We start from the raw sequence: 18,159 nt of genomic DNA, 5'->3' as shown, positions 1-18,159 counted from the left end.
ACAGAAAAGCCTGCTATTCTAGTGTGAAAGACTTTGGAGTCATCTGGGAATTGATTTGAAATGCACATTCTCTTGTCACCCCATATTCACATTGTAAGAACTAGGGAAGTGACGGACTACCCACTTGGCCTTCTGCCCAATTCCAGAGGCATGAAATGTTGGCAGACTAAGAAAATATGGTCCTTTCTCCGCCGCTAGAAAAAATAACAAAGAATTTGCTGGACATAGTGGCATACACCTGCAGTCCTATCACTTGGGAGGCTGAGGCAGGAGGATCACCTGAGCCCAGGAGTTTAAGGCTGCAGTGAGCTATGACTGTACCACTGCATCCAGCCTGGGTGACAAAGAACCTGTCCCCCCTGCCAAAAAGAAAATATGATCCTTTGAGCAAAGGCCTTTTCGAAGTGCCTGTGAAGTGAAAATTAGTCACAGCACTAAGATTACTCGGCTTTTTTCATCATTCTCAAGTAGGCAGTGGAGTTTCCAAGTAACGAGACTGGTATAAAAAGTGCACAAGCACATAAGCAGCTAGATATCTTTGAAGAGATCTATGTTGGTTTTGATTTCTAATGTAAATATTTGTAATTCACCCAACAAAACTCACCTACTCTAGTATATTAATGTATTTATGAACTAAATGACAGTTTTTAAACAATTTGGAGGAGTGAGAGAGCAGGTGTCCCTGGTTGGCTTTGTGGGTATCTCAGTGGTTTGCACCTGTGCAGCAGTGGTTTCTATTTTTTTGTCATGATGGATCCTTCCTAGCGACTACCTGCCCCACCCACTTGGGTTTACAGGTCCCCAAGATGAAGGGCCATGTCTCCTCCATCAGTTTAGGGGCTGCCAAGATCAAGAACCCTATCAGGTGCCACCAAGGGAGAGAAATGACTAAGTGCTGTTTTTCCTCTACCTGAGTGGTGCCACTGGAGATAGGAGCCATGCAAGCACCTGCATGCCCCCGCCCCCGTCCCCCCTGACGCCCAGTGAGGACCACCTGCGCGGCCAGGACCGCGCTGACCCTGCCCTGTCTCCACAGGTTTCGGCATGACCACCCCCGCGACGGTGGGCGGGAAGGCCTTCCTCATCGCCTACGGGCTGTTCGGCTGCGCCGGGACCATCCTGTTCTTCAACCTCTTCCTGGAGCGCATCATCTCGCTGCTGGCCTTCATCATGCGCGCCTGCCGGGAGCGTCAGCTGCGCCGCAGCGGCCTGCTGCCCGCCACCTTCCGCCGTGGCTCCGCGCTCTCGGAGGCCGACAGCCTGGCGGGCTGGAAGCCCTCGGTGTATCACGTGCTGCTCATCCTGGGCCTGTTCGCCGTGCTGCTGTCGTGCTGCGCCTCGGCCATGTACACCAGCGTGGAGGGTTGGGACTACGTGGACTCGCTCTACTTCTGCTTCGTCACCTTCAGCACCATCGGCTTCGGGGACCTGGTGAGCAGCCAGCACGCCGCCTACCGGAACCAGGGGCTCTACCGCCTGGGCAACTTCCTCTTCATCCTGCTCGGCGTGTGCTGCATTTACTCGCTCTTCAACGTCATCTCCATCCTCATCAAGCAGGTGCTCAACTGGATGCTGCGCAAGCTGAGCTGCCGCTGCTGCGCGCGCTGCTGCCCGGCGCCCGGCGCGCCCCTGTCCCGGCGCAACGCCATCACCCCGGGCTCCCGGCTGCGCCGCCGCCTGGCCGCGCTCGGCGCCGACCCCGCGGCCCGCGACAGCGACGCCGAGGGCCGCCGCCTCTCGGGCGAGCTCATCTCCATGCGCGACCTCACGGCCTCCAACAAGGTGTCGCTGGCGCTGCTGCAGAAGCAGCTGTCGGAGACGGCCAACGGCTACCCGCGCAGCGTGTGCGTCAACACGCGCCAGAACGGCTTCTCGGGCGGCGTGGGCGCCCTGGGCATCATGAACAACCGGCTGGCCGAGACCAGCGCCTCCAGGTAGACCGCCCGTCCGCCCGCGCCAGGGACCCTCTCCAGGCCGCGGGGCCGCCGGGCGTGGTTTGCTTCCCTTCTCTCAGTCACTGCTGGCGCTTTCTTAATCTTTATCCAATAAAATGAAACAAAAAAAAATTTTTTTTAAAGAAATACTATTTGGCCAGGCCTGATGTTATCAAGGGCAGATTTTGGGGACGCCTGTGTTCCTTGTGAGTTCCCTTTTCGAGAACCGTGGCCCCCAGCAGATTCTCCTTCAGGGAGAGAAAACGTGGCCCCCCCAGGTCCCCACCCAGGGCATACCGCAGCGAGGAGGGTTTTGCAGACTGGCACTAAACCCCGTCCCCATGCACAGAAGCAGCCGGCAACCCCAAAGCATATGGTGCAACTTTTCGTGGCTCTGAATTACCTCCTCAGCATTTAGAATCCTGGCCCAGCCTAGCAGCTTCCTTCTGGTCGTCAGAAGTGATATAGTCACAGTTTTGACAGGTGGGGGTAGGGACAGCCATATGTTGCCTCCCGATGTATATATATAGAACAGCCACTACACACAGAGAATGGTGTAGTATTATGCAATGAGATGAAACATAGCACCAACTTGCGGACTGTGGCATTTCCCCCAGATTTGGAAATTGCAGTGGTGAGGGGCTTAGCTGGCCTTTCTCAGCCCAAAGTTAGTCCATTTAGCACAGAGCACAGGGCAGCTACTTCTAATGGCGGGCAGTCCAGGGCGCCTGTGAGGAGGGGAGCGCTGAGGCTGCAGGAGCCCTGCTGGGCTTTAGCTGGCTAATCTCCAGGCTCGGATAGGATCTTGAATCCCCCAACCGTCCTTTCTTTCACAAGCTCATCCACAACAGGCCTTTTCAATATTAACCAGGAATATCTGAGTCTCCTCAGACAAGATATTTCTTTGTTGGTGTGGATTTTTTTTTTTTTTTTTTTTTGTTAACTACTGTTGATGAGTTCAACTTTTCCCCCTTTGAGAGATCATGGGGTTGCTGGGCGCAGCCCTCCAGCTTCTCCTCCTCCTCTGAAGGAGGCAGCTCTGCCAGCTGCGTTCTTGGGAACCAGGGCCTGCAGCACCAGGAACCCAAAAGAAGCCATCTTGCAAATGTCAGCGTGTTTGGTTCCAGAGGCCATGTTGTGTTTGGGGTCAGGAAAGACAGAATCCCTTTCTAAATATTGTTTATCAAGAGGATTTGTCTTCTCCATGCACAGCCTGTTGGAGGTAGAGGAAGGCAGGAGGGAGGGAGCTGGTGAAACTGGTGGATGGAAGTAATGTTAGGATTAAAGTTTTGCTCTCAGACTGCGGGACAGATTCTCCCAGACTTGCCTTCTGCAGCACGGGGGCCCCTGACCTGGAGGAAGGCCAGATACCCAGGCTTCATTGAAAGGATGGTGGTCTGGGGCTGTAAACAAACACTCCCTCTGGCCATTTTTCTCATCTATGATGAGGGCAAGGACAGGTGCCAGAGTTTATACAGGCACGGCGTGACCCACCAGTAGGCAGAGCTTCTGATAGGAAGTCTTAGAAAAGCACCGCCTCACCGCCTCCAGCTCGAGCCATGCTGTGAAATCTCTCTCCCTGGCAAATGTGCCTGGAACACACACATACACAAACATGCACGCATGCGCTCACGCATACAGCATTTGAGTCAAACTTGAATGTCAAACTCTTCTTTCCCCTTCTAGTTCATGGCAGGAAGGGAAAGCTTACCTGAGATCTCAGTGACTCTCCAGCTATTTTGGGTAATTTCTGGTTTGAGTTGGGATTAGTTTTTAAACATGGGCCCTAATCTAGGGTGAAGCCAGTGAAGCAGCACTGGCCAGGAGAGAGGTCAGTCTTGCTAAATACTGAATGGTGGGCTCCTGTGAAAACCATGCTTTCAGGATTCACTGTGACTGTCAGGCCAGCCCAGCGAGTGCCCCCACATCCAAGCCATGGTTGCGGTCACAGTGAAGGGATTGCCCACTCAGAGGGGCACATGTTCTCTAGGGCAGGGCCCTCTGACAGGACCTGGAAATAAAATCCACGTTTATCCCTTTAAAAAAGGGAACAATTAAAAGGCATTCAATTAGAGGTGTTACCTAGGCAACAGGAAGTAACTTGGGGATCAGAGCTGTCCAGAAAGGGAAGAAGAGATCCCCATGATAGAGGCATCTAGATAGTGAGGACTTGATCTGGGGGCAAAATAACAGCCTACACACAGTAAGTGAGCCCCAGCTACAGTCCAGCAACCTAAAACCCAGGCATCAAGACTGTGTGAGCTAGACAGGCCTAAAGAGACCTCCAGGCAATCCCCCGCCCAGCGTGCAGCACTACACAGAATCCTGGTCTCCATGGGAGGAACCAGGACCCACCTCCAGAGAAGAAAAACTCGAAACATTTCTTGGCAGTCTTCTCTGTTGGCGGTGCTTCCTAGACTCTATCCCAAGTTGCTTATGCTGCAGCCTCAGCTGTTTTTACTTCTTTTCTTATGCTTTGGTTTTGGAAAGAGGCAATTGAAGGCAGCTTGAGCAATCTTCTAAAGGAATCGTAAGCGTGGTTTCAAGGGGCAGGAAAATGAGACCCTTCCCCTTCCCACCCCCCAACTTCCCAGAGAAACGCCAGTCCTCCAAGGTACAGTGGCAGCTCAGGATCCAGTGGCACATGTTTATTTTTGCCTATGTTCCCCTGTCCCCATCCCCCAACCCAGTCTCAGTCACATGATGCCATGATACGTCACGCCATCGTCCCTCATCTCAGGCCAAAGGGCTCAGTGCCCCAGACGCCAGGGGCTGCTTCACTGAAGCAGGCATGTGGTTCTCCCATCATTTCAGGAACAGGGGGATGCATTTCTTTGGTGCAGGTTCTTCTAGACCTCAGACCAAAAAAGAGCTCCATTCCCTCAGATGCTGTGGCCTCTCTCGCTATCCTGGGGGTCTCGTTTTTCCCACCACTGGTAGCTCACTGTAGCCTACAATTTCCTCACGCTCCCGGAGTTGCTTCCTAACTTTAGGCCTGAACTTACCCATCATGCCGGCGCTGTGGGGCTCCCTTAAAGGTGGAATGAGCTCCAAGAAGCCCTCGCCATATGGCTGTGGCCACATAGAAGCCAGAGTCTTGGCGAGCAGCCTTCTCAGAGCTGAGCAGAAAGGTAAAGAAGCCACCCTGGGTGTCCTAGCTTGCTAAAGCGAGGTGGCCAGGCCTTTGTGTCCTCTGAATGAAGCAGTGCCTCCAGGCCTGGAGAAGGCATCAGAAGGCTTAGGCAATCTCAGGCTCTCATATTGTGGAAAATGCTGGGCAGCCCTGGGCATTTGCACAGTATCATGCATATATATATACACACATACACACACATACACACCAGCCTTACAAAGAGCTACTATCCCTTTTCCCCAAGGAAAAGTCTCAGTCTGGGCCACTTTAAGAAGAAAGATTTCCCATTTTAACTCCCTAGAGATGTACCAGGGCCTGGAAAATCCCTCTCTGCCTTGGGGGAGTTTTATGTACAATTTGCATGTATTCAGGTTTCACACAGAAGCCAGCATCCAAACCCAAGCCAAACCCTGGAAAATAGCTGCTGAATTGACCCAGGATCCTCCGTCCTTCAGACAGGCCTCCCAGCAGACCCCCTCTTCCTGTGGGCTCTGGGGTGAGGGGTGACTGAGCCCTCATGGCCAAAAGAGAAGCTTCTGGGGAACTGAGGCAGACGGCAGCCCAGCCAGGCAGAGACCATAGGAGCGACGGGCCCTGTGGTTCGATCTTACTGTAACTTTTTACATTCTTAAAAAACAAAAAGCACAATTCCACATGCACACTGTCTGGAAAGCACAGCCAGACAGCCAGCCTAGGGCACTTCTGAGTCCAGAAGAGGCGCTGGGGCTTTATCTGTTGCAGGGTTGTTGTTTTGTTGTATAATGTGCTCGTGGTGACTCTGAAGGCTCCTCACTTTGTAGGGTGGAGAGGGAGGGAGGGAGGGCCTGCTAAGGCCATTCCTGACCCCCAGGGTGGGCTCATCAGCATGGACTTGGGGCCTGGACTGTTGCCCCTGGAGCAGCTCTGGCACCTTCAGGCACCCCAGAGCACAATTGCTACATCTTCCACGCTAGTCTCATGCATTGAGGATTTCTGCACTCGGACCTGGCCCGAGACCCTCTTACCCTTCCCCTTCTTCCCTAAGGAAGCTCCCCATTGCTTTACAAATCATTTTTTATGCTATATGTTCTCTCAGGAGGGGGCTAGAGCATGCGGGACAAGCCTGCAGGGTTTCTCAAACAATACATCTATTTTTCTGAGCAGCACTCCAAGAGAGGACTTAAAGGGTGTTTAAATTAACGATGAATAAAATGCAGCCTGCCACTCCTCTGAGCTGTTTGCTTTCTGTCTGTCAGAGCCGCCTGCCTCCCCATCTTCCAGTTTACACCTCCTCTCTGGAGGGCCTGGGGGACTTCACCTGTTAGGATGGGGCCCAGTGGCAGCTCCACTGGGAAGTTACTCTACAAAACAACAGTGAAACAGAGCCCAGGGCACCAAGGGACCTCCTGGGCAGCTTGGCCAGGCTGGGCCAAGGCTGGGGGACTGGGAGATGGATCCAACCTGACTGTGCACGAGGCTCTGCAAATGGAGCTTTAAAGGATCCTGAGGCCCGGGCCCTACTCCCAGGACTCTGATTTCATTGGTCTAAGGAGCAACTCAGGCCAGCCCTGGAATTTTTGGGGGGGGGATTCTAATGGGCAGTCATGGACTTGAATACACCCTGTAAACACAGAGCACTCACATTATGGTGGTGTAGAAGGAGCATTCACTAAGAAACTAGGAGTTCTGAATTCTAGTTTTGGATCTGGCAGTCATTTAGCTCACTCCAATCCTGTTTCCCCATCTCCAAATTGGGATAATGATACCGTCTCCCCCACCTCCCAGAGGTCTTACGAGAAATAAATGAGGGGCTGGAAACTCTGAAAAGTGTAAAGTCCTCCACCATTGCAAGATGTCACAATTATAAGAGGCATTTCATAAGGATATGGGACCAGGTTGCCCTATTGCTTCTGCATGGGGTCTTTCCCACAGTGTCAGCTGCAGATGACGTTCTTCCAGCAGGTTGCTTTTGCCCTGGTTGCCTTTGCAAACCCCTTCTTTTCAGAAGCAGCTTACTTGCCCTAATAATAGTGCAAACTCTACTGAGGCCTTCTCTCCCCTCTACATCCCCCTCCTTCTTTTCCTTCAATCTTCCCTAGAAATGAGAAGTAATTGACCATCAGGCTCACACTGGCCCCACCTACCTCTATCTACAAGATCACTCCCCACTCCCCTGGGCTCCCCACCCTGTTAAGCATGACCACTCAGAAGCACAAGCTCCCCCATCTTCTGTCTACAGCAGGGACTTTCATGACATCAAATGATAAAACAAGAAGTTTTATACAACTATACTATACAGATCTTGCACTATTTTTCATTCTGGTATTGTTTTGTTTTGTTTTAACCCATTTATGCTGGAGGTTGCAAAATTTTGTGTAAAAAATCAGACCTTGGCGATGACCTTAAGCAGTGGGATGTAAATAACTCCCACAGGCTTAGTGTTCCAATAATGGAACGCTAGGCATACGTGGGTTAATGCTGGTCAAAGCTATTAAACTGATTTCATGATCTGCCTATGAATTACACCCAGCAATCTGAGAAACACTGGCTTATAGTGTTTCTGGAAAGAGGCCTTCCTGTTAGCTTCTAGCCAAGACCCATTAGCTAGGCTGCCATGGTGCAGAGGCCTGAGTTCTGGTCACCCATCAGCTCTCCTCTCTGTTGGGGTCTCCAGCTGTGCCCCAGTTGTGTGATGGGCACAGGTGGCTGTTTTACCTGCATGAAGTAGCCTAGATGGTCCTTGGGTTCCTTTCAAGTTCTAAGGCTTGTGATTCCTATAACATTTCATACGACACTCCAGTGATCCCTGGATGGACTGCCATTCCTCTCCCTTCTGTGGCCAGTTACCTTTCTATGAGCATATCTAACAAGCAGATTTTAAAAAGGAACTTTTAGCTGGGCATGGTGGCTCATGCCTATAATCCCAGCACTTTGGGAGGCTGAGACAAGTGGATCACTTGAGCCTAGGAGTTCGAGACCAGCCTAGGCAACATGTCAAAACCCTGTCTTTACTAAAAATACAAAAAATTAGCCAGTCATAGTGGTGCACGCCTGTAGTCCCAGAGACTCAGGAGGCTGAGGTGGGAGGATCACCTGAGCCCAGGAAGTCGATGTTTCAGTGAGCCATGATCATGCCGCTGCACTCCAGCCTTGGTGACAGAGTAAGACCCTGTCTCAAAAAGAAAGAAAAAAAAAAAGAAAAAGAGAAGAAAAAAGAAGTTTATATTTACCAAGCCAGGTCCCTGGACAAGAGACTTGCATATTTATCTTATTTAATCCCCTGGCCAATCTTGGAAATTTAACACTTTCCTCCCATTTTGTCTTGGGTCAGAGAGGTCAAGTAACTCATCTAGTTTGGGGTCAGGTATCCCCTGTGTTAGGGGCTGGAGAGACAAGGGTGAGAAAGACAGGACAGCCCTTGCTGTCCCTGGACTCCAGGCTCCTGGAGGCTGATGGGGGTAGAGCGCTGCAGTACAGCCTGCTGAGGGCTCCCTGTCCACCAGGCATTCTGGGCTGCCATGGGCACACCAAAGAGAGGCAGCCACCCAGCCTGGGTAGGCAGAGAAGGCTCTCAGAAGCAGCTGTCCATGCTGAGCCTGAGAGCAGCAAGCCTGCTGACAAGGAGCAGGAAGAGCAGCCCGGGCAGAGCAGTGTGTGGGGAGAGCAGAGCAGGGACTTGTTAGGGGAACCATATGTAGTTCTACAGGACTGGAACACGCAGAGCAAGGGAGGTACTGGGGTGGGGGGTGGAGGCAGATAGCGAAGGGCCTTGTAAAACAAAACAAAGACTTTTTGCCTAATCCTAAGGACACTGGCAAGCCAGTGGAGGGGTTTTAAGGATGCGTGTGCTGCCGAAAATGACTCAGAATGCAGGAGTGGAGGAGGAAAGCAGATGGCAGGGTGGACCGAGGTAGTGCTAGTGAGAACAGAGAGAAGTGGAGATATTTGAGGGACACCTGAAAGGGTAGGTCCACAGAATCAATGCTTTGCCTGGATGGGGATGATAAGACTGAGAGAGAGGAATTGGGATGGAGCCAGGTCTCAGGCTAAGCAGGCAGGTAGACAGTGGTGCCACCACTGAGCCTGGGAACCCAGGAGGAGGAATAGAAGAGGTGATGAGTTCAGTGAAGAAGAAGTTAGACTTGAGGGGCCCATGAGATTACCATGGGGGAGGGGTTTCCACGAAGCAATTGGCCTTGTGAGTCTAGAGCTCATAACAATGATCCAGGCTAGACCAACATTTTGGAAGTTCTCAGCACCAAGACGATGTGAATCACTCAGGCTGTGCGTGTGTAGAATGAGATAAAAAGAGGATCACAACCAGCATTTAAGAGACAGGAGGAAGAAGAAAAAAGACTAAGGAAAGAGGGACAGAGATGTGGGAGAAAACCGAGAGCATGGGATGCCACAGAGCCAGGGGAAACAAGGGGTTTCAAGAAGGAATGAGTGCCAAGTGCCACTGAGTGATTAAGACAAGGACTGAAGAAAACACCCACGAGATTTATCGAAGGGAGATATCAGTGACCTTGGCAGAAGCAGCTTCAGGGGGGTGTCAGCTTCTTTAGAACTGGTGCTGCCTGGCTAATTTTCATGGGTCACACATTAGGGATACTAGTTAAGATACAGATTCAAGCCACTCTAACAGAGGTTCAAAATAATACTGGCTTCCGTGGGTAAAAGTTCATGTCTCTCTCTTAAGAGTGAGTGCAAGCATAATCTATGTAGTATCAGACACCCAGCTACTTCTATCTGTACACATCATTTGTGTTCCTTTGCCATTGGCCAGAACTTTGTCACATGACCTAATATAGCTGCAAGAGAATCCAGAAAAGGCACCTTTTATTCAAAGTGGCCATGTACCAAGTGGGGCTGGTGCTCCTAAGAAGAGTATTGTTCATCTCATGTTCAGGCCAGCAAGGGGACATTAGGCAGCTGCAGTGGGACCTCTGAGGGGTGACAATGAGGGTAGTATGATAGCTGCCTGTTGTTATTGGATTGATTTAGACTTCAGTTGGAAACAGAAAGTGAGTCCCTTCCTCTCTCCTCCCTCTTCCTGCCCCCCCGCACCAACAAGCTCTCCTGGTGGTAAACCTGTTTGGAAGGAATGCAGCAAGGAATTCTGGGAAATGTAGTTTGCTCAGCAATGCAGAGCGGAGTTCAGAGGCAGTGGGTGTACAAGAACACATCATCCCATTAGCACACTTTAGCCATTGTGAAGTTCCCAGAAGGTGCCTTCTCACTGTAAGTCCTGGAATCTGGGCAGAGAAAGTTATATTCCTGACTCCTTTGTGGTCCATTTTTGAGAGCTTCCTACTCCACTTTTAGGGAGATGTTTACAGAAGGGATGTTTGTAGAGTTACAAGTGAAAAACTTAACCAGAAGGCAACAGACACCAGGTCATGAGAGCTCACTGCTGCACCTATTCTGTCTCTCTGGCAGACTGCAAGCAGATCTCTTTCCCCCACGAAGTTTTCTTTTCCATGTCAGCAAAATGAGACACTGGTCTTTTGGCTCTATCGCTCTGAGGTTCTGAAAGGAAGGAGAAGAGAGGAGAAAATGTAGGAGTTCCACGGGGATTTCCATCAAGAATGATACTCAGCAAACATCTGCCGAGTACCTGACCCAGCTTAGACAGTTTGTTTCAATTCTTTTTTCTCCATGGACTGGGAGGAGCAGGACCAGCCACCTGGATGCAGGATGGAAGGAAATGTCCTCCATAAGGCCGTGTATGGTCTAGGAGCTAGGACCTGTCGGTTGGCAACTATAGAAGCAGTGATATCCCAGTCATATCGCCAGGGGCAGGCTCAGAGAAGTCCTGGAGAGGCTGCTTCAGATCTGAGTTCCATGCCAAGCACTGGGTTGCTCTGTGCTTCACCCAGCTCTACTTCTCCAGCCCTTCATTCCTTTTCTATCTTCAGCCTGGCAAAGAATAAGCTATTCTTCGTTTATTCTGGGCAGCCAGTTAATATTAATACCAGGGTTAATAGATCTGTTTCTCCCATACGCCATCTTGTCTTCTCCTCCACCTAAAATTGCTCTAAGATAAGTTCTTAAAAATCCTTCTTCTCATGGGCAGGTCACAGTGCTGCTGTGTTCCACCGAATAAAGACAAACCACGAGAGCTGGTCATATTCATAGCTGACCAACTACCTGCAGTGAGAGTGTAGGGGTGTTGAGATAGCCCCCAGGGCAGATCCTGGAGCCTTGACTTTTGTGTACCCAGGATGCTTTCCTGTCCCTTTCTTCTAGGGACACTATCTCTGTTCTTGTAGATAACTCCACCCATCTCCATGCAGTCTAGTGGACCTGCCAATCACAGGGTCCCTCCTGTATCAGTTATGAAAGCATTCAACTGCAATGAACAGAAAACCCATTGAAGGGTAGTTTTAAGGAATAAAAATCAAGGTTTATTTCATTACCATAACCAGAACTCTGGAGCAGGTGGTCTGGGGCTAGCACAGTGACAGTGATGCCATCAGTAAGGCTGGCTCCTCCTTCCCGCTCTGCCATCCTTTCCATGTTGGCTTGCCACCCCAGGTGCCAGATGGTAGCTACCCCTCCAAGGCTCACATCCATGTTACTAGTAGCAAGAAGTAGCAGGGAGAAGGTAAAAAATGTTCTCTCCCAACAGGACTTTTCCTAGGCCTCCCTAGGACTTTCTGCTGCATCTCATTGACCAGAAGAGAGTCACATGGTCGTCACCACCTATAAGGGAGGGAGGCAGAGAATGTTGTGTTTTCAGTCTCCTGTACAAGAGGACAGCATAGGGGAGGGGATTGGGATGGGTGTGAAGTGAGAATGCGCACAGTTCCTGCTGCCTCCCCATCAAGGCTGGATTAATCATGGTTCCGAATTCTCAGAGATACAGCCATTGCTCTAAGGGAGGATGCATGCCTCAGGTCGGCGGGTAGGGGGAAAGTCCCCTGGCCTGACACAAACTGGAGGTGGTGGAGTAGCCCTTTCTTGTCTTGGTTTATAAATTAGGCCTGGCGGCATGAGTCAGGGTCAAGTTAACACAATAGAATCCAGTCCAGCTGATTTAAGCAGAAAAAGACCTATCATTGGCGATCAACTCCAACCTGGCCACCTAGCTCTCTGACACTGACGACCTGACTGGGTGACAGAATTGTGACTCCAGCACATCACGCCACAGTCCTCAGGCAGGGTCTTACGTGCTAAGGAGAGACACCTGGACACCACAATCCTGCGCCAGGTACCATCTGCACACAGCAGGCCACCTCCAGCCAGCTAATACTGATACAACTGACGTGTTGGCAGCCAGCCGACATCACTCAGAGACTGTGCTTTCCTGCTGTGGGACAGAGAATTTGCAATCTGTTGGTTTTCAAAGACCTACCCCATTTCTCCTCCCCCGTCTCATCCTGAACAACCTTCCAAGACCCTGGCCTGAATCAGGTTTCCTGTTTGGCAATAAAACTTTTTCACTCAGTGCTCAACGTTTGTTCTCTAATGGGCTTTATTTTCTCTTTAACTTGGACTGTTAAATGCACCCCCATCCCTGGGAAGCCTGAAGAGACTCTAGGCTTGAGCTCTAGGTTGAGCTCTGGGATTAACTCTCAGGAGAGACACACCTACAGAACCAGGTCACTGAGGAGGTTGTTATCTCTCTGATCAAGAAAGAGCCTTTTTCAGATGCTACCATGATAAAGCTACTCCAGAAAAAACAGAACCCCTCACTTGCCCCCAAAAAAACCAGCAGAAGCATGGGCTCCTTCTCCAATCTGCCTTTGAAAATCTTGCTGAAGTGCCTCTAATGTGTAGAACCTAAATCTCATCCAGATTGGTAGCTGCAAGAGAGACTGTCTTCTCCTAGAGTAGAGGGAGGGGAAAGTCTTGGGTCCTGGGAGATGGAGATGGGAATCCCACCAAGATAAAGGTGCCAGAAAAGGCAACGCCATAAATCGACCTTGCTAACTTTTGCCTTCAGAGGATGGAGGCTGAACATAAGCCCTAACATACTTTCCCTTAAAAACAAGTTTTCTGCCATTCCCGCTTACATTTCTAACAAATGCTCAGTCTCCAGTGTTGACTTAATGTTTATGTGACAGGGTCTCTGCCAGCCCAACTTCTAATATTATTCACAAAACACCCCAACATTTCACAGCAGTCCCTCAATCTGTCTCCCTTTTCTGGGTTCCAACTTCCCTTGATTCTCTTCTAAGCACGAGAGCTTGGGGCAAAAGAGTGGGAGGGATGTTTCTACTGGCTAGAGAGTCCAAGAGAGAGTCACTGTTTCAGAAACTTGGAACATTCGCTTCTCCCCACCCCACATATCCTCACCCTTGCCCTCCCTAATAAGGAATTTTCCTTCTCATTGGCTAAAAAATCAAAACAATAAAAAGGAAAAAAATCTTATTCTGACAATGTTTTAATCCTACACAAGGTAACAGGAAGGATGCAAAAGCACTGGAGGCTGGCCACACAGAGGCTCACGCCTGTACCCCCAGCACTTCAGGAGACCAAGTTGGAAGGATTTCTTGGGCCCAGGAGTTCAAGACCAGCCTGGACAAGATAGCAAGACCTCATCTCTACAAAAAATCTAAAAATTAGCCAGGCATGGTGGCACATGCCTGTGGTCCCAGGTACTCGGGAGGCTGAGGCAGGAGAATTGCTTGAACCCAGGAGGTGGAGGCTGCAATGAGCCATGATCACACAATGGTACTCCCGCCTAGGCCACATAGCAAGACGCGGTATCCTTTTTTTTTTTTTTTTTTTTTTTTTGGAGATAGAGTCTCGTTCTGTTACCCAGGCTAGAGTGCAGTAGTGCAATCTTGGCTCACTGCAAACTCCACCTGCTGGGTTCAAGCGATTCTCCTGCCTCAGCCTCCTGAGTAGCTAGGATTACAGGCATCTGCCACTATGCCTGGCTAATTTTTGTGTTTTTAGTAGAGATGGATTTCACAGGGTTGCCCAGCCTGGTCTCAAACTCCTAGCCTCATGTGATCCACCCACCTCGGCCTCCTAAAGTGCTGGGATTACAGGCGTTAGCCACTGTGCCCAGCTGAGAGACCCAGTCTTTTTTTTTTTTTTTTTTTTTTTGAGACGGAGTCTCGCTCTGTCGCCCAGGCTGGAGTGCAGTGGCCGGATCTCAGCTCACTGCAAGCTCTGCCTCCTGGGTTCACGCCATTCTCCTGCCTCAGCCTCCTGAGTAGCTGGGACTACAGGCGCCCGCCACCTTGCCCGGCTAGTTTTTTTTTTTGTTTTTTTTTGTTTTTTTGTATTTTTTAGTAGAGACGGGGTTTCACCGTGTTAGCCAGGATGGTCTCGATCTCCTGACCTCGTGATCCGCCCGTCTCTGCCTCCCAAAGTGCTGGGATTACAGGCTTGAGCCACCGCGCCCGGCGAGACCCAGTCTTAAAAAAAAAAAAAAAAGAAGGAAAGAAATCTAAAAGAAAGCACTAGAGGTGGAATCAAGCTTCTGGCCCCAAGATTTCTAAAGTCTAGTTGTCTCCTGGGTATTCCTCTTTGACTCCTTTCCCTGAAGGTATTAAGGCCCTCTCCCCCGCGCCACCCCTACCTCTCTCCTCCTGAAGTCTGCAGGCAGCGAGCTTCCCCTGCTCCTCTCTGTACCATGCCTATGGGTGCAGGCCTGGCTGCTCCTGCACCCATGTGCTTTAGGTGCTTCGCTACCACTGAAGAAACTCCAGAGAGATTTGCCACAGCTGCCACTATCCCCCAAAGGCAGTGGTAAAACAAGCCAGCGGGCCACAGAGGGAGCAAGCCAAGCTCCACTGGCATGTCCTCCTTACTCTAGTTCACTCACTGCACACAAAGGAGGCTTTTTATACGGGAGAAGCCTGGATTGGAAGCAGATTTGCTGGGACCACGACTTTTTCCACCACACCAAGTCGTAGCCATGGAAAGCATTACCTTGACCCCTACCTGCAAAAAGGCACTGCACTCCCACTGCTTGTGAGTTCCTTCTCTTCTTTTTTATTTTTATTATTTTTTTTATTTTTTTGAGACAAAGTCTCGCTATGCCGCCCAGGCTGGAGTGCAGTGGCCGGATCTCAGCTCACTGCAAGCTTCGCCTCCCGGGTTTACGCCATTCTCCTGCCTCAGCCTCCCGAGTAGCTGGGACTACAGGCGCCCGCCACCTCGCCCGGCTAGTTTTTTGTATTTTTTAGTAGAGACGGGGTTTCACTGTATTAGCCAGGATGGTCTTGATCTCCTGACCTCATGATCCGCCCATCTCGGCCTCCCAAAGTGCTGGGATTACAGGCTTGAGCCACCGCGCCCGGCCTGAGTTCCTTCTCTTCTAACATGTCCTCTCCATTACCCACTTCAAGGCCCAACACCAGGTGATCCAAGCCCACCTGGAGAGTCCCACAGACAGTTGCCTGGAGAGTCATCCTGATCCACAGCATATTTGTATAAAGGAGAAATAAACCTCCTTAATGTTCCACCACTGAGATCCAGGGATTGTTTATTACTGCAGCTTAGCCTTGCCTATCCGGACTGATACACACCTGTTCACTTGCTGCTCTATAGCTGTTCTCATGATGGCTCCTGAGGGCTTATGATTTCCCCTGGGAGTGCAAAATCTCCCAAGGAACAAGGGCCATCATGTCTTCCCTTGTACAAGTCATCACCTTGTTGAGGATTGCTTTTCTCACTATAAATGGAGCTTAAAATGTCAGCACATATTTCATGAAGGTTTTGTGAGAATCAAAAGAGACAAATCATGGAAACACCTCAATTTTTTTAAGTTTTAAATCCTTTTACTCCCTATTTCTCCATCATCAACCCCTACCCCCATCTTTTCCAGTGCCCATGTTAGGGCTAGGCCACAAGCAGCTGATAATAAAGTGACCAGCACATCACCTATCTCAAATACTTGTACCCAGAAGGTATTCAAGGGAAAACCCTCAGGCAAATCAGAGGTTGCCTATAAGGTGAGATTTCAGGGCATCTTCCCCCTACTTCATCTCTCTCCCCAGTTTCACTTTTAAACAAACTCACTCCTCACCAGCTTCTTGATGCTGAAAGTTGGTAAGACAGCCTGCTATAGGACCTTTGAAACAACAGGAGGTTCAAGTCCAGACATCTTTTGTGAGAGGTCCCCAAGACCACCTGGGATTTAATGATTCACTAGAAAGACTCACAGAACTCAGAAAAGCTATTCTGCTCATAGTTGTAGATTACTACAGTGAAAGAATACAGATTAAAATTAACAAAGGAAAAAGGCATACAGAGCAGAATCCAGGAGAAGCCAGGTGCAAGCTTCCAGTTATCCTCCCCCAGTGGATTCATGTGGACACCGCTTAATTCTCCCAGTAATGATGTGACAACACGTGTGAATGAAGTACAGATCCTCCTCCACTTATGATGGGTTATGTCCCAATAAACCCATTGTAGAGTGCAAAACTCACAAGTAGAACCATTGTAAGTTGGGACCGGCTGGATTGCTCACTTGAGCCTTGATGTTCAGGGTTTTTATTGGTGGTTGGTCACATAGGCCTGGAGCATCTGCATGACTGATCTTAGCTTCTCATTCTCTGTCCCTCTAGGGCTCAAACTGATACAGTGTGGGCCAGGGCCCCAGGGGAACAAAGACAAGTGTTCATCATAAATTGCACTGTTAGCATACATTTTCTAGAGTGGTTCTAAGTTCAGCATTCAAAGATACTCTTTGAATACAAAGCAGGGTATTATCAGGGCTTAGAGATTATTTCTGAGGCTCAGGCTGAGGGCCAGTCTTTTCTTCAGAATGTGAGGGGTATGAGTACCTCAAGTCAGCTAAGCTAACCCTTTACTGCATACACTTGCACTCCACACAGTTCCTCATCTGCAGGTAGCCTCTGCCTCCCCAGTTCATGCCAACAGAGGCCAGTAACCAAAGTGGATAAGAAGAACAGTGGAAGCCACAGCTGGTCTTGACTCCCTGCCCCTCCCAGCAGAACAAGCACCAAAGTTCCCAGACTCAAAGACCCTCCTTCCTTTTGGGGGGACCCAAGTGGCTGATGCACTCTCCAGGTGGCTTGGTGTGCCCATGGAAGCTACATTGTGCCCCATCCATTCTGTCTCATGAGTCTCCCTGGCAAGTGGGAGTGGCCCCGGCGTACACCTCTGTAACCACATTGTTGATGACATTCCACTTTCATCCCTCCACACATGTCTCATTTTCAGCTCTTTTGGTGGGTTGGGGGAATTCTCTCCCCACCAATGCTACAGCCCCTAATAGTGTCCCAAAAAGTGGGCCTGGCTGTCTTTCTTTCCTGTAGCCCTCTTGCTCAAGGATCCAGGGCCAAACTGGGTCAAATGGCACTCAGGTGGCACTATACAGTGTCATACCCAAGAGTGCCTCTCCCCAGGGGACTCCAAGGTCCGATGCAGTGCCAGAAGGCCCTGCAAGCTCACAGGAAGTTTCTTCTCCACCTTGTCACCACCCTGGTGGATGAGAAGGGGTGATCTCGGCCCTCCATCTTAGGGATGAGTTCCAGGGCCCAAGTACCCACTCCAAGGCCCCCTCAAGGGTTCTTGCACAACCATGTACCAGACTGCCTGGTTCTTCCAGAGCCTGTCAAGAAGCAAGTGAGCCTCCCACAGGGAAGCAAGTGAAGCAGGGTTATACGAATCCATCCCCAGAAGATGACATATGTGAAAAAATCATGTCAACGATTGAAAGCCATACAAATAGAAATGAGGAGGATTCCTGAGATTTTTGCTGACAGAAATTTTCTCTCCACAATATGACTTGAAGTATAAATAACTGGGGAGGAAGGCGATTCTGTGGTTTCCACTTATACTACAATGCAAATGACTGGTAACAGAACTCTTGCGGAGGGCTGCTTATGGCCAGGCTGAGGCAGAAATAAGCCTCAGTGGTACCTTGAGGCCATAAGGAGAGAGGGCTCCTAGTGAGAGGTGGGCAGGCAGTGCACAAAGGCTCACCCACATAGTGGCTTGTCAGAAGCCTGACCTGAGAGGACAGAGCAGTTAGGGTGGCTTGTTCCATCAGGAAGGGGGCTGACCAATAGGGGCCTCACCTCCCAAATCACCTAGACAAGGCTTTGTGAGAGAGAGGCCCGCAGCCCCGGGCTGACAGGCTTTGGGAACCAGGATGCCAGCAAGGTGGACCACAATCGTGCT

The 18,159-nt window shown here is 50.2% G+C and overlaps 2 protein-coding genes across 2 annotated transcripts in view; one reads left to right on the top strand and one right to left on the bottom strand.

Moving 5' to 3' along the window:
* KCNK12 (potassium two pore domain channel subfamily K member 12) overlaps positions 1-2,081 on the top strand; it is a 51,276-nt gene extending 49,195 nt beyond the window's left edge. The window contains exon 2 of the mRNA XM_025354349.1: positions 1,037-2,081. Within this exon, the coding sequence (XP_025210134.1) occupies positions 1,037-1,938 (902 nt within the window). The 3' untranslated portion in view covers positions 1,939-2,081. The remainder of the gene's footprint in view (positions 1-1,036) is intronic.
* Positions 2,082-10,300: 8,219 nt separating this feature from the next.
* Positions 10,301-18,159, bottom strand: part of MSH2 (mutS homolog 2) — a 102,454-nt gene continuing 94,595 nt past the window's right edge. Inside the window, exon 16 of the mRNA XM_025405779.1 lies at positions 10,301-10,575. Coding sequence (XP_025261564.1) covers positions 10,444-10,575 — 132 coding nt within the window. The 3' untranslated portion in view covers positions 10,301-10,443. The remainder of the gene's footprint in view (positions 10,576-18,159) is intronic.

This window comes from Theropithecus gelada, chromosome 13 (assembly GCF_003255815.1).
Source record: "Theropithecus gelada isolate Dixy chromosome 13, Tgel_1.0, whole genome shotgun sequence".
NCBI classification, from domain to species: Eukaryota; Metazoa; Chordata; class Mammalia; order Primates; family Cercopithecidae; genus Theropithecus; species Theropithecus gelada.
Note: the sequence above shows the minus strand (reverse complement) of the source record. Positions and strands in the feature narration are given on the sequence as shown.